This window comes from Aythya ferina (genome assembly GCF_964211825.1).
Source record: "Aythya ferina genome assembly, chromosome: 13".
NCBI classification, from domain to species: domain Eukaryota; kingdom Metazoa; phylum Chordata; class Aves; order Anseriformes; family Anatidae; genus Aythya; species Aythya ferina.
The window spans coordinates 16,431,888-16,446,492 of record NC_140311.1 but is presented as its reverse complement, the minus strand read 5'-3'; the positions used below and the strand labels follow the sequence as shown (position 1 = coordinate 16,446,492).

Below are 14,605 nucleotides of genomic sequence, written 5' to 3'. Positions count from 1 at the left end.
CTCCCAACAGCCTCAGACCCACCAGGTTACCCCATCTTCCATTTTACAGGGATTTGGGGTAAGGCAGCGGCAGGAGGGAGAATCAACACCCCCATGGTGGGAGCAGCACCAGCGCAGAATCACCTCAGGGAGCCCCCGGGGATACCCCCAAACACACCCCTCTGCCTAGGGAGCGGGACCTCTCCCCACAGGGCGTCCTGCTGAGGAAAACTGAGGAAAACTCCGTATTTTTTTTGGGGGAGGAAAGCCCTCACGAAGGAGCCTGGGGTGGCTGAGGAGAGGAGGTGAGGGCGGCGGAGCCCTGAGGGGGCGGCGCACAAAATGGTGCCCGCGACGCCGCGGCGCCCTCCGCGGGGCGGGAGCGGCAGGGGCAGGGGCAGGGGCAGGGCTGCCGGCGGGGTGGGCGGCCCGGCTCGGCCCGGCTCGGTTCAGCACGATCCGTCAGGAGGAGGAGGAAGAGGAGGAGGAGGAGGAGGAGAGCACGGCGGCGGCTAAGGGAGGGCCGTGCCGGGCTGAACCGTGCCGGGCGGGAGACACCTGGGCGGCTGCGCTGCCTCCTCCTCTCACGTAGGTTTCGACTTTCATCCCCGCCCGGAAACTTGGTGGAGGAGCCGCGTTCGCCCCGCCGGCTGCAGGGCCGAGTTGGCGCTGGGCTTCCCTCTCTCCTCCTTCTCCTCCTCCCTCCCCGGCCCTTGCTCTTCCCGGGGGGCGAGCGAGCCCCGCTGCCGTCCCCTTCCTCCAGGTGAGCGGCGGGGGGCGAGGGGGGGACCCCGCTCCTCGAAGGGCTGCGGCCGCGCTAAGGTGCGAGGAGCGGGGCGAGGGCCGTGCTCCAGCCTCCCCTCAGCTCCCTGTGGGGCCAGGTAGGGCTGGGGGGGTCTGAACGAGCGGCTTTTGTCGCCGTCCGGGGCTTGGCGACAAGGGGGGGGGGCGCCCGACCGCCCCCGGGGCTCGGCTCCGTGAGGGGACCCCGGAGCTCGGTGCCACAGGACCCTCGAAGGGAGGTCGTGAGGCAAAATTTGTCGGGTCGGAGGGTGTACGGGGGTTAAGTCGGCGAATTTGGGATGCCGCGCTGGTAACTGATGCGGAGAAGCCTATAAATAGGAGGCGAGGTGAGAGGCGAGGAGAGCAGCGTGGTGGCGTGGACGTTTTGGAAGTGCCTCGGAGGTAAGGAATACATGGGATGGCGCAGGTGAGGTAATGTGCTGGAAAGGTTTGTAAAAGGCTGGGAAGGAGGTGTGTGAGGGATGCCATGGGACTGGAACGCTGCTGTTTTATTTTAGTTAACAATACGGAGTTAATGAGGGGTTTAAGGCTGTGTAATACCAACAGGGACAGGCACCCTGCGCTTCGTGTCCCGGTTGTGCGTGCTTGACGTCTCTTTGGGGCTGCCATTAGCCTCGTTATCTGATGGGAAATTAAGAGCCTGGGCAGCAAGGGGCTGGTGCCAGCCCCGAAGGTGGCTGGGAGAGCAGGGCTGCCCCTTTCGGTGGCACTGCAGGCTCAGGTTGCTGCCAGCTCTGCCCAAAAGGCGCTTCCAGTCCCTCAAGCAGTTTTGTTGGTCCCGTTTTATCTTTGTACAGTAAGGGATGCAAAAAGGAGTACCTCCCTGTTGCTTGCCAAACCAAAAAAACAAGTAGGGTCGTATTTTCACTTTCTGCGCTGGTTTTACCGCCAAGGAGCAGAACAGTGTAAAGGCTCTCTGTGGAAAACACTATTCCAGCCCAAATGCAGACAGTAGGTGCTGTGAGAGGCCTCTCCTGTGTCAAGGGTAAGCTGGGGCAGGCTGACAGCCCACGAGTCAGCCCAGGGAAGTTTCTGTCGCTGTCATGCAGCCCCAGAAGTGTCCAGCCTAATCCCGTAGCCTCTGGAGGCTCCGGAGTAGCCCAGGGTTTAGGTGGCACGATGTAGTTTAAGGAACTGTAGTTATCCTCCTGCAGCAATGTCAGTTCTGTGCTGTGCCTCTGAGGGACGGCGCTGACGTTTGTCCTTGGTGCTTGAAGGCCAGAGCTCTTTGGCAGGTCTCCAGTAAAGGGAAAGCAGATCGTGCACATGGCTCCTTCAAAACAAAACTTCTTTCTCTTAAGCTGCAAGCTCAAACTGTTACACTCAAACTGTTCTTTTACAATATAGCTGAGCAGATGTAGCATGTCTGCTGCTGAAAGGGGTAACTCAGTGGTCATATTTATTCCCTCCCCCAAAGGGATTTGCTGCCTAAGGCAGCTCACGAAGTCAGAAGGGCACCAGTGCTTGTGCGGGGAAAAACAAAGGGGTCCTGTGGCTGGGGGTAAAGCAGAGAAATGATAAACAGGAGGTCGACCTTCTGTGAGGTTAGCAAGCTCTTAGAAAACTGAGCTGTGTTGGAGACTCCCGCCTTCGCTCACCTCCCTTACTGTGCCTGTAATCGTACAAAATCTCGGTGCGTATGTAACTTGTTTAAATAATGGCATAAAATCCAAATGAAATGGAGAGAGGGACCTGCAGTGTGCAGCAGAAGGAAAGCTTTTCTTGTTGAAAACCAATTTTCTTTGAAAGTTTCTTACCAAACGAATAGTGAGGGAAGTGAGCTAGAGATAATACACAAACCCAATCACTTGGTCTGGGGAACAAGCTGTAAGAAATGGAAGAAACAGCTCCAGAAGGGACCCGGTGGCTACATGACCTTCCTCTGCTCCAGAAAACCATGAGGTTCAAAGATGCCTGATGGAACAGGTTGAGGGTTGTTCCGGATAGCATTAATGCTAGATGAATGGCGATTCCAGTAACTTCAATTAGCACTTGTAATTAATGGTTTCTTAAACAATGATAACTCCGTGCTTCCCTAAACATAGTTACTGGATGAATTTACCCATGCATGAAATTGTAGAATCCTAGATATAGGTGGTGAGCAGAGTAAGGTATCTGTAGTTCACGAAGTGCTCCCTGCTGTACTTTTAACTCTTCATTGTGCATTGCCATGCACTTTTTTTCATTTAAAAAAAAAAATAAATCTTGCTGAAACTGCTATATCAATTTCACTTCGAAAATTTAGCTGCATCGTTTCATTCTGACTGTGTATATCTTGCTAGAGTGGTTGCAGCTGTTGTCTTACAGGCTCGAGTATGTTTTGCTGACATATTACAAAACCCTCTTGTTTGGCTTTCTCTTCTCAGCTTACTTTAGTGGTGCTGTTCGTACAGTTGTTAGGAATTGTATTTGACAGTCTCTCCTCAGTTTATATTTCCTGATATATAACACACACAATGTTGCTGTAGGCTGATACTTGTTGTAGAAATTTCTTGAAATGAATTGAGCTTAAACATATGCAAATACCTGGGAAACCTTTTGATAATTTGGATAGGAAATTGTTCACGAGCCATTTGTGTCATCTAACATCCGAAGTGTTAGAGGGGATTTAGATGAACGCAAACAGTAGGAATTGCTAGGCTGGTCCAGGCCTCAAATCTCTTGAGGCTGAAAGGAGGGAAATGGAATGAATCTGGAGGAATTTGGAGAGACAATCAGCAGCTTGCAGATGAGGGCTGGTTTTACGTATATACAATGTTCCCCTGAGCCTAGAGGGTCTCTGTGCAAATTTTTTGAAGACCATATTGCTCCTTATTTGGAATCATCTGTGGAAGGGAAGTACTGCAAGGGATTTTGTATTTTTTTTTTTTTTTTAAAGTGTCAGTCATTGTCTACTCTTTGCCTGGGCCTTAACTCATGTGAGCTTTGTAAACAGCTGGGGCAGACCTTCTCATTAAAAGCTGATTATACAGCAGTTAAAAAAAGGTTTGAGATAAAACTTAACCCGCTCTTTTCAGAGTTTATGGGGCTCATCTGTGTCATTAGTTATTCTGCAGTTGTTGAAAGTCCAGTAAATCACCATCAGCCCTATTTGTAAAGTTCTCAGACTTATTAACCTCCCACCTCTAGACTAATAAATAAAGATAATTTCTTCTCATCTAGTAAAGCATTACTGCAGGTCTCTAAATAGAAAGGGAAAAAAAGAAAAAAATCAGTCCCTGCCTTGTGAGCCTTAGAACTGAGGATATCCTCTATTAAATGGTCTCAATTGGTAGTGAACAAAAATTGCCCTATGACTATTTCAAGTAGGATACCTAAAAATAAACATAATGGGTCTTTTGGGCCTTTTTGTGTTATGACTGGGGAAAAAAAAAAAAAGCTCCCCTGTGAGGTTAACACCTGGCTACTTGGCTGCCCTGCCAGCAATCTCAACGGGCTGAGAACTGAGCAGGGCGAGGAGGTGGCCTCCCTGCTCCTACGTATATCCCAACTCAAGGTCGTCCTGCGGCGTGTTTGCTGGTGAGTAGAGAGGAACGGTGCTGCTGTCTTGCTTGGGGAGGAATGGGAGGACTTTGGTCAGCAGGGCTCTTGTTCTAGCTCTTCTAACTGGTGAGAAGGCCACGCCAGGTTGTTTTTTTTTAATTACTTTTTAGAACAAGGGAAAGTACAACATGGATAACAATTTACTCATACTGTAAATGTATGTGTAATAAGATAAGAGTGGTTCTGAAAGACCTGCCTCTGATACCAGCTCGGACACAGCTTTAAATCAGGTTAAGATTTAGGGGTGGGGAAAAAAAAAGTCTCTCCCTCCTCCCCCAGCTGTGAGAGTTAAGCCTAAAGTCAACCAGATCCACCAGGAGAAATGGTACGACAAAAAGGCATCGTAAATGACATGTGCAGCCATACTTCAGCTCATGCGCCCATCATACAGACGTCCTAAGCAGTGGCCTGTCTGTTTAAAATGAGCTGTAATTCCACTCTGCGAGTCTGTAGAGGGCTGTAATCCTTAACAGAGAGGCTTCAGTTTATTTCCCACTTGTGCTGCCAGCTGTGGGGCAGGCCACTTCAGCTCCTGGCTGCGTTCTGCCTGCCCACGGGCGCTGGCGGGAGTTGGAGCTGACTTCAAACCTCGCTGTACACCCCGAGGAGCTGCAGTTTGAGAACACGTGGGCTAGGGAATTAGTGCGGATTTCTTTATTTTTTTTTTTAAAAAAGAAGATAACTTGTTTTCTTTCCCCTTTACCATGATCTGAAGAGATACAAAGGGAGTTTCAGATTTAATTATCTTTTAATTCAGCTTTTTTAGTTAGGTGGAACAAGCTTGGGCTAGAAAGTACTTTGCACTGCTTTTGATAAAATGCCCTTGTATGCTGTGAAAGGAAGTCTGGGGTGTTGTGTACTGAGCAGGGCGAAGCACCCTGCTGCTGCTGGTGGTGCTGCTGGCACCGAGCGTGGGCTGGGCAGTCTGGAGCCACCGGGAGAAGAGCCTGGGCCACGGGAAGTTTGATCTCCCTTGCAGAACAACCACCTCATCTGTGCTGCCTGTTTGTCACTGATAACCTGCGTTATTTGGTGGAGTTAGATTCCAAATGCCTGGTGATATAAAGGGATTCTTTCATAGACTGCTCCAAGCTTTTAAAAGTATCATAAAAAAAAAATAAAAAAATCAGTGCTAGGTACCTGAGCCCAAGTTTTGACTTGTTGTGGGTGACTGAAAGCTCTGATACTTTATCCTGCAATAAAACCCGGGTGTTTCTGATGGCAACAACTGCAAGTGTGATAGAGATGAATGCTGTGTGGGACCTTCTCACGAGACAGGCAAGGCCTAGGACTACAGAAATACCAAATGCTGTACGTCTACACCCAGAGCACCAGTCACTCTCTCCCTGCCCCCTCGCATTACTGTTAATCACATACGGTAGTGATTGCCCTGGTGAGGATATTTAAACACGAATTTTTAAAAACTTGCAGTTGGATAATGCACAGGCTGCTTCTTCTTCCCTTATGGGCCTTGGAAATTGTGATAGCAGATGTCCACTCTTTTCTGACCTGTGTGTTAAATATGACACCCAGATCACAAGTGGCTAACAAGGTATGGGGTTTTATCAGGCTGCTGCAAGAATAACAGCCACCAGAGACAAGCTCCTGCACATTACATGCTTATTTCATCTGTTGTAAACCATGGTGCTATTTTCTTTCCATAAACAAAGAATTTACAGGTAGACACAGACAGTGATGTGGTAAGTGTGTCTGGTATTCAGATATAGCCAATAGACGTGATTTTTACCTCCTGTCCTCAAAACCCAGCATTTAGGAAAGCATCTGTTCTACCAGCTATCTAGATGATCCTAAATCTTAACATCAAGTCTCCTTATCCCTCTTTGCTTTGGTTTGGGACTTTTTGCTTCAATTGCAGGAGAAATTTTTGGTTATTAATTACAGATTAGGCCATTTATCCTTAAATTATAGTATTGGATTCCTCCTTTCTTTGCAGGAAACCTCATTCACAACTGTCAGACTGAGTTTTAGGGATGGAGTTGCAAGTGGTTGCACATGTCAAAGTGTTGGTGAGCTGGGGGTGGAGGTAGGGGTATTTAACTTCCGAGACAGGTATAATTAGTTGCAATAGCAAAAAATAAAGAACACACAAAGAAAATGCATACATACACGTGGTGCTGGCTGTGATACTTCCATAGGAGTCCAGATCACGTTCTGCAAAGAAGCAAATTGATTTAGTTGGTAAAACAGAAGACTCTGCATAAGCTTTGTGTTTCTGTGACCATAAAACAGGCAACATCATGTACGTTTGTGGGGAAGAAAGGGTATAGAAACGAAGGTGAAATGAAGTGGAAACGTCTAGCAAAGGTGAGAAAGCACGAAGAAATAAATAAAACAGCTTCTCTTGCAGCACTTGTCTTCACTTTTATTTGCTGGGATTAAATTTATCAGTTTTTCAGAGCAGTGTATTTAAATAGTCACTGTCTAATCCCCTTGGAAGAAAAGTGGAGGTGGAAAACATTTTACACCCCAGTTTAATACCTTAATAGAAAAGGGAAGAGACAGGAAACTTACTGGTGTTGTTACCCAGATAATGTTAACTGAATGATAACGGCAGCCTCTCCTGCTCTGTAGGAAGAGTCTCTGAATTACATCTGTGCAGTCCTGCTGGTTCAGAGCCCGCAGGGTCCCTGGTGAGACCGCTGCAGTTGTGCAGTGGGCTGAGAACCAAACGCACGGCACACGGGGTGGTGCCAGGAGGGGACCAGAAGGACCAAGTTCTGAAGTTTTTTATGGAGCTTCTCTTTCTCATAAAATAAGGTGCAAGTTTGCAATTAGTGCTGCTGATTTCTAGTAAGATTGAAAAAATTAAGCAATATAAAGCTAAGATGTTTTTGTTGAATCTTCCAATAAATTAAAAAAAAAAAAAAAGGAAATTGAAATCCACGTAGCATGCTCAGAGCTGATACTGCAAAAGTTGCTGAGGAGAATATTCCTTGGGGTAGTCTTGCTCTTCTCAACCAAGCCTTGTAGCACATAGGGTTTCCTGGGATAATACATCTTTTCTAGTCTAAGATGATAATGATTCTGGTTCAAATTCATGAAAATACAATTGGCTATCTGTTTTTCTGGTTGAGAAAACAGATACTTGCCCAGAAGCTCAAGCCAATTAAATACAAAATTGTCCAATGAGCACAAAAATGCGAGGGCTTTAGAATAAAACTCGTCTTCAAGTTTGTGGTTAAAGAATGGTCAAAAACGAAGGGGGACAGAAAGATCTAAGTTAGCAGTCTCTGTTTAGACTGAGCACAGTAAAGCAGCTCGGATGTCAAGTTTCTCAATCGAAGCATTGCAATAGACACTGAGTGGTGACCCCCCCGAGGTGGCTTATTAGAAACTCTTTGGCTTGAAGGCAAAGTTAATCATTGAAAGGGCTACTTCTTATAGCGCTGCACAAACAAACATACCATCTACAGAAGCTTTGACTTCACACTCAAACATCCAGTGGCCTAATCTTTAGCAATATCAGAAAGGAAAAAGAAAGGCAATAGGGCACTGAATTGTATCGCCACCTGAAGTTATTCTGGAGCTCAGTGTTGTGGTTTTTGGAAAAACTGACCTGCTGTAAGCATTGCTTATAAAAATACGATGTTTCGACACTAGTTTCTGTGCCACTACTGTAAACTAAGGACAGTTCAGTCATGGTTGTGAAAGACTGCAGCAGCACACCGGAAGTGTTCAGGCAGGACACTGGTGTGTTTCGTACAAAACCTGTCCCTTTTCACGTGTGAGAAATCCTCCTTCAACATAGAGCTGAAATTCAGAAAAAAAACCTGTTACAGCACACTTTCGCAATCTTTCTCTCTCATTTAAAAAAAAAAAAATCCCATTCAGTGAAACAGAAGGCTTCTGAACTAAGGGAAAACTATTTGAAGAAAGTTTTTATTTATTTATTTATTTTTTTGGTCAATTTTTCTCATGGTTCATTGTTAGAGCACTGGGTTTGCTATGTTAGGATCCATCTTGAACTTGTTGCTTTGTTTTTATGTAAGCAGATTGTTTTGGGGTTAGTGCCCTCAGTCATCTTAATCCAGAATGTGCTGGCTTTGTTTTGTCCACCCCAAAAAAAAATTAATTGTGGAGCCTTTACTTGGAATGTTGCATTTCCAGTCTCCCAGGGAAATGTAGTCATAAATATAATAACTAGCATAATTATCGCAGTAAAGTATTACATAGCAGTATACGTGGGGCATGCGCCCTGTAGCCTCAACGCCAGCGTTTATAGCTGGGTTTTCAGTACCATCCATCCATAGCAGTGTGTAAGTGTTAACGCGGAAAGCCCTTGTAATCCCAAGATGCTTTCCATGGCACAAATAATTTATTGAGAATGAGCTACCTGACAGATGCCTTTTAAATGTCTAATTATTATTATTTTTTAACTCTGTCAGTACGAGGCGTTCCTGTAGTGATCCTGGTCTGCTGGAAGAATCTTTACGCTTCTGTTCCACGTCCTCGCCTTGCAGCAGACTGGCTGCACGCTTCCTTATTTTGCAGCGTGGAATGTGCTCTGGGTCATTTGCCATACTTGTGGTTTTATAAATCAATTAGTTAACAGAAGCAGTCTTTTTGGGGGGAGGGATGGAATATCGTTTTGGATGTGTGGGTTCGGTGTGCTTTGCTTTCCTAGGAGGTCCCTCCGTCAGGTGAGGTAAGTCACTTAAAATCAGATGCAGGATCACATAACAGTGTTCAATTCCCACGTGTTGTGGTTCTGTGGGTCTTAATGTAGCCTCTCGTGATGCAAGCTCATAAATTGGAATAGCAGCAAGATCATACCTCAGAAAGACGTCAGGAAGGTAAACATCTCCATGCCTGAAAGCAACTCATGCTGGAGCTGTATGAAGAGACAGGCCTGGGCTGAACGGTGCCTGTTTGTGCTCCCCACTAACCAGTGGCAGAGTGAAATGCCTGACAAAGGAGTGAGGGCTGCGTTTGGAAATGCTCAGCCCTTAAAGCGACCAGGTTGGAAGCAGGGATGCTGCTCACGGGGCAGCCAGCTGCGACAGCCGCCCTTCCTTTTCAGCCATTCTAGTGCAAGCAGAGCCACAACATTGGAACGATTTTTGTAGGGTACTTTGCTTTTTTTTAAAAAAAGAGGCCTCTTTGAACATCTGCAGAACTAATTCACCAGCTCTGTTGCCAGGCTGGGGTGCAGGGGAGGCCAGTTCTGGACAGGGTTTGTCCACCCAGCAGGAGTGGTGCCGAGCGGCTGGGTGCCGCGTGCTCCCCGCCATGCAGATGTGCAGAGGGGGCTGTGCCCCGGCAGGGCTAAAACAAGAAAAGGCAACGTGCTGCTATTGTCAGGAATAGTCTTGCTTGGCAGGGAGATAGATTAGACAAGCTGATAAGTCTTCCTTTAAAAAAAAAAAAAAGCTATTCTTTGAGTTAGGGTTACAGTACAAGAAATCCTCCTTTAAAAAACACTGTTTTTGTTCTTGTTGTGCGGTAAAAATGATCTCAAAGAAATCTTTTCTCTATCTACATGTGGTAAAAAGGGGGAAATGTAGAGAAATTTGTGTAGGCATATTGTCCTCAGCTCTTTATCAGGTATAGGAGTGGGCTGCGTAACTTTTTTGATAACTTTGTCTTGGGATGTATTTGTAGTGTTTCGCTTCTAAAACTGCGGAGCCCACCAGAGCAGCAGCATAAAAATATGTCGGGCTTCCCATGGTCAGTAAGTAGCGACTTGGGACCAAGTTAGGTCCTTATTTTGTGACCCCTCTTATTATGTACACTGTGTGCAAGCTCAAATGCACCTCTCCTGGACTTAGTGTACCTGGGGAGAGGCACGAGTATTAGAGAAGGGGGGAGCGGCGTACCAGCAAGCTGCACCAAAGGGGATTGCTGGGCACGGTCCAGCCTTCAGAGGCTGCAGTGAGTAGCTAAAACTTGATGGAAACTGCCAAAGGTGGGGTGAACCTCAGACTTCACCTCCAGAGCTAGAATCCTGGGGCCTGGCTGCGGCACAGCGCGAGACGGGCTCGTGGAGCTGGGTATGTCTGAGCAGACGGCAGCTGTGCCTGTTGTGCCCAAACAGCGCAGTTTCCAGACGCTTCAAACCTGCCTTGTTGCGCCGAAGTAGTCATCTTTGCTGAATAAGATGTTAGCAATTTTCCTCTTACAGAACATCTGCTTTCTGACTGAATCACCCAACAAGCGGCAGGCTTGTTTGAGCCTGCTGTCCTCCCCGTGCTGCTCACTGACTCCTGCCTTGCCGAAGGCTGTGGGATGGGTTTCGGCACTGAGGTGTCAGGCTTTGGTTCCCCGGTGTCTGCAGGAGTGTCCTCTTCGCTGAAAGGACAACAGTGTGAAAGAAGAAATTGCTCTGGCGCTTTCGAGTGAAATCTTCACGCCTTTTTTTTGAGGGGAACGGAGAGGGCAGAACAGTTACAGGGAAGAAAAACGCTACAAAGTTGTGGTGATGCTTTTATCTTCCCTGGGTTTTGAAGTGACTCATAAATGGGATTCATCGCGTATAACCTATAACAAACACAGAAAGCAGAGAATGAATTTGGTAAATAATGTGGAAAGCCCCCCCATTCAGAAGTAGTTTATCAGCAAAATTACCAAGGAGCTTGTTTTCGCCGAGAGAGCAGATTTGTTTCATCACCTGCCAAAATTTTATGCAAATGCGACAACCCGAAGCGCAGGTATTTCGTATTGGTAGGGGTTTGCCTTGGAAGCCTGGCACTTACCTGCTGGTGCTGAGCTGATTGATTACAATTGGTAGGTGATGGGAAGTGATTGTCTGCTGTTGGGAACGTTTCCTTTTCGCTCGTGCGATAATTTAGGATCAGATGGAGACTTACTGGAAGGAAAAGAGGAGAGGGATCTGACTGTGTCAGACGGAGGTGAGTACCCAAGAGCAGAGGTGTTTCTGAAGGGGCAGGGCACGTCTGCTTTGTGCGTGCAAGGGTTAAGGAGTAACTGCAAAGAGAAGAGCTCGGACTGGGCAGTGTAAGTGCCTTCCTCGAGGGGAAGATGCTTCCTTTCCCTGTGGCCACAGGAGAAGCACACAGCACATGCGCTGTGCCCACCTGGAGCCGTGACAGTAATGTTGTCATCTTCCAAACTGAACAGCTTTCTGTGGCTAGGAAAATTTGCCCGTAAAGTGGCTTGATTCTGCTGGTGATGTGTTATCCTTGTAATTAACTACCTGGTTTACGCTTGACAGTTAATTGAAGCGGAATGATGTATGGTTTTTATTAGAAACCCATGACTAATTTTTTCTTGCCGTCCTTGCTATCTTATTGTTCTTGCCTACCCTCCTCCAAAGCTCCTGCTGCACGCCAGCCGTGTCCTCCAGGCACCAGTGCAGACCAGCGCTCGCTGTTGGCTCTTGCTTCAGCTGTTACCTGTTCCAGAAAAAGCAACTCTTTTCAGATATTTTCCGTGTCTTTCATTTTTTTTTTCCATTTCATCACAGTCCTACTTATTTATTGATTTATTTTTGGATTTGGCTGTGGGGTTTTTAATGAACTTAAACAAAATAATCGCCATCACGACCACAAAAAAACAACAGCAGCATAGCAGTGAGTGTTAGCTTCATCTAGCTGCACACTGCCTCTTTCATTAAAGTCACAGCTAGGTTACCAGGAATCCTTCCTGCAGTGTCTCTGCCTGTAGGTAATCTGCTAGCAAACTCAGGTGAATTTTATATTAAAAAAAAATGTAATTACAATAGGCAAGATTGGCAATGAATGTGACTGGAGATACCGTTCTTAAAATCAGTAACGCAGCAGCTGCAAAGAACTCAGTTTGTCCCTGACTTGGTTCTTCCCACCTGTAGGAAGCTGAAGCTCAAGCCTTTGGGTCATGTCATGACTAGCTATGACATGGGCTGTCTGTTTTGCTTTTCCCCTGTAGAAAGCTTGCCTCTTTCCATAGGAAATATGTTTCAGTGCGCACACAGGCATGGATGAGTAGGGAACAATGCAGTCTTTGTTAACGCTAACATTTTTGGAGGGAGTGGGCTTGAGAGGAAGGAAGTGGGTAGATTTTTTTTTCTTTTGAAATTTCTTCCTCTTCTTTTTCCTCATCCCCAACCCCCCAAAAAACCCAGACCATAAAACCAGACAACCAGAAGTGCCTGAAGGGATATTTTGCCATACATATCTTTTAAGTTAATAATACTCAGTGTCATCTGGGAAGCTCTACAGAAAATTTGTCGGTTTAAACAGCAGTCAGTCATTCTCTTTCCCTTTCCTCTCTCTCTGTGGTGTTCTCCCTCAAGAACAGGCAGTGTTTGTCTCAGCTTTTCCAGTTCCTGGGGTTAGCAATGTTTTACCTATCCTGTGTCACTGTTGCATGCAAAGTAATTGAAACTTAAGCATTTTGCTGACTCAGGTCCCTGTATTCTCTGATCCCAGGGTTGATCATTCACAGGGTCACTCTGGAAGGAAGAACCCTAAGAGGTGGCTGTGAAGATACCAGGGGGAGTTCAAGGCAGGAGTGCTATTTAATTTTCAGTTGGCTACGTGGAGAGCTGCCGGTGGCTGCAAATCTCTCTTTCTTTTCTTTTCATCAGAGGAACTCTGTCAGACGGCTGCTGCGTGACAAGTTTCCTTCCTGCTGGCCTGGGAGAGCGGCATCCTGGCTATCATGGCTGACCCCGCAGCAGAAGAGCAGGGCTACCAGGCTGGCGAGCTCTGCTGTGAGTGCGGCCAGTTCCACCTCTTGCCGGACAATCACCTCTACAACTTCCAGGACGAGGTGGACGACGAACTCATTTGCCACATCTGCCTTCAGCCCCTGCTGCAGCCCATGGACACCCCCTGCGGCCACACGTACTGTTTCAAGTGCCTCGAAAACTTCATGCAGGAGTACAACTTTTGTCCCATGGATCGGAAAAAACTCTCTTTCCAGCAGTGCCACAAGTCCAGCCTCCTGGTACGAAACCTGCTGGATAAGCTGGTTGTCAGCTGTCCTTTCAAGGCGGAGTGCCAGCAGACGATGCAGCGCTGCGAACTGGAGGCTCACCTGCAGAACAGGTGCATACCCACTTGCAGTGTTTGTGTAATGCCGTCTGCCTCTCGTGCTTCTGACCTGAGAGATCCGTGCTCAGAACAGTCCCTAAACTGGGACAAGGTGGGACAGCAGAGATGGCAGAGGGTGAGGCTGGAGAGGTGGGTGGGTGAAGACGGCGTAATTGTGGGGTAAGGAGGGCAGCTCCCGTGTGCCAGGAAGGCTGAGGGCCTTACCTTGCAGGCGAGCTGTCTGCAGACCCATATCCTATTAAACGTGCATAAATTTCTGTGTCCTGAGCTGGGGCAGCTGGCTCTGGCAATTAGAACAAACACGGTTATTCCTTCTTTTACTGAGCAGAGGAGAAAAACAGGCACGAAGTCAACACTGTGGAGGCAAGGGATCATGCAGTGTTGCCAGTTTAATTGGTCCAATTAAGATGCGCAATATGTCTTTGATCCAAATAATGTAAGTCCCTCCAAGCTGCACATTATGCAGTTGCTGAATCACCTACTTAGAATTCCATTACCTTCTCTCTTTCTTTTACTGAGAAAGAGACGCAAATGAAAAATACATTTCTTTTTTTCCCTTGTGCAGAGGAAGGCTTTTTTTTTCCTCTGCTTCTCAGCAGACGTGTTTTGGTGGTTCCACTGCCGGCTGAGCTGGTGGCAGGCAGAATTTTGTAGCTTTAAAAGAAGGGCTGGTGACAAAGAGCTCTTGCCACGGTGCTGGAAGAACATTTGTTCCTAGTTAATGATTGCAGGAAAGGGAGCTAAGTGCAAGCTGTAGTGCAGGCGGAAGCAGACCTTCGTTGGCAAGGTGCATTCTCTCAGTGGGCACTGGAAACGCAACTGGCTTGCTTCCCTTCAGCTGTGCTGTAGCTTTTTGTGGCAGCGCTGTGTTTTATAAACAGGTCACCGAGCGCACGGGGAACGTTAGCACGTGGGACACGTCACGGTTCGGGCCAAGCACGTACCCTTGCGGCTGCCCATCTGTGGTACCCACGAGCTGAGAGGCGGTGTTAGAGCCAGGGGATGTGACGGAAGATGTTCCATTCCTGCAAGCTCCCGGTGTCCTTGCAGTAATGAGCTTTTATTTTTTTTCTAATTGAGCTTTCTCATTGCCCAGCAGGGCCGAATGCTTAGGCTGTGGGGATGGGGCTGCCTGGCAGCCGCTGTCGTGTAGGGCATGGCCCAGAGCTGGGCTGGGCTACAGAAACAAGCAGGGTCAGAGCCTTCCCCTCCACTCCATAAATCTGTCCGGGTATCAGAAAACTTGTGCCACTTGCTAATCCCTC

General features: G+C 47.3%; 1 protein-coding gene across 3 annotated transcripts in view; it reads left to right on the top strand.

The window, feature by feature from the left end:
- The first annotated feature begins 415 nt into the window (after positions 1-415).
- LOC311443815 (ligand of Numb protein X 2-like) overlaps positions 416-14,605 on the top strand; it is a 31,868-nt gene continuing 17,678 nt past the window's right edge. Inside the window, exons 1-2 of one of the 3 annotated variants that reach the window (XM_084534328.1) lie at positions 416-567; positions 12,872-13,334. In XM_084534328.1, the coding sequence (XP_084390454.1) occupies positions 12,946-13,334 (389 nt within the window). In that variant the 5' untranslated portion in view covers positions 416-567; positions 12,872-12,945. Of the gene's footprint in view, positions 743-12,690; positions 12,790-12,871; positions 13,335-14,605 lie in introns of those variants that run through there. The other 2 variants (XM_084534327.1, XM_084534329.1) reach the window with 2 other exon arrangements.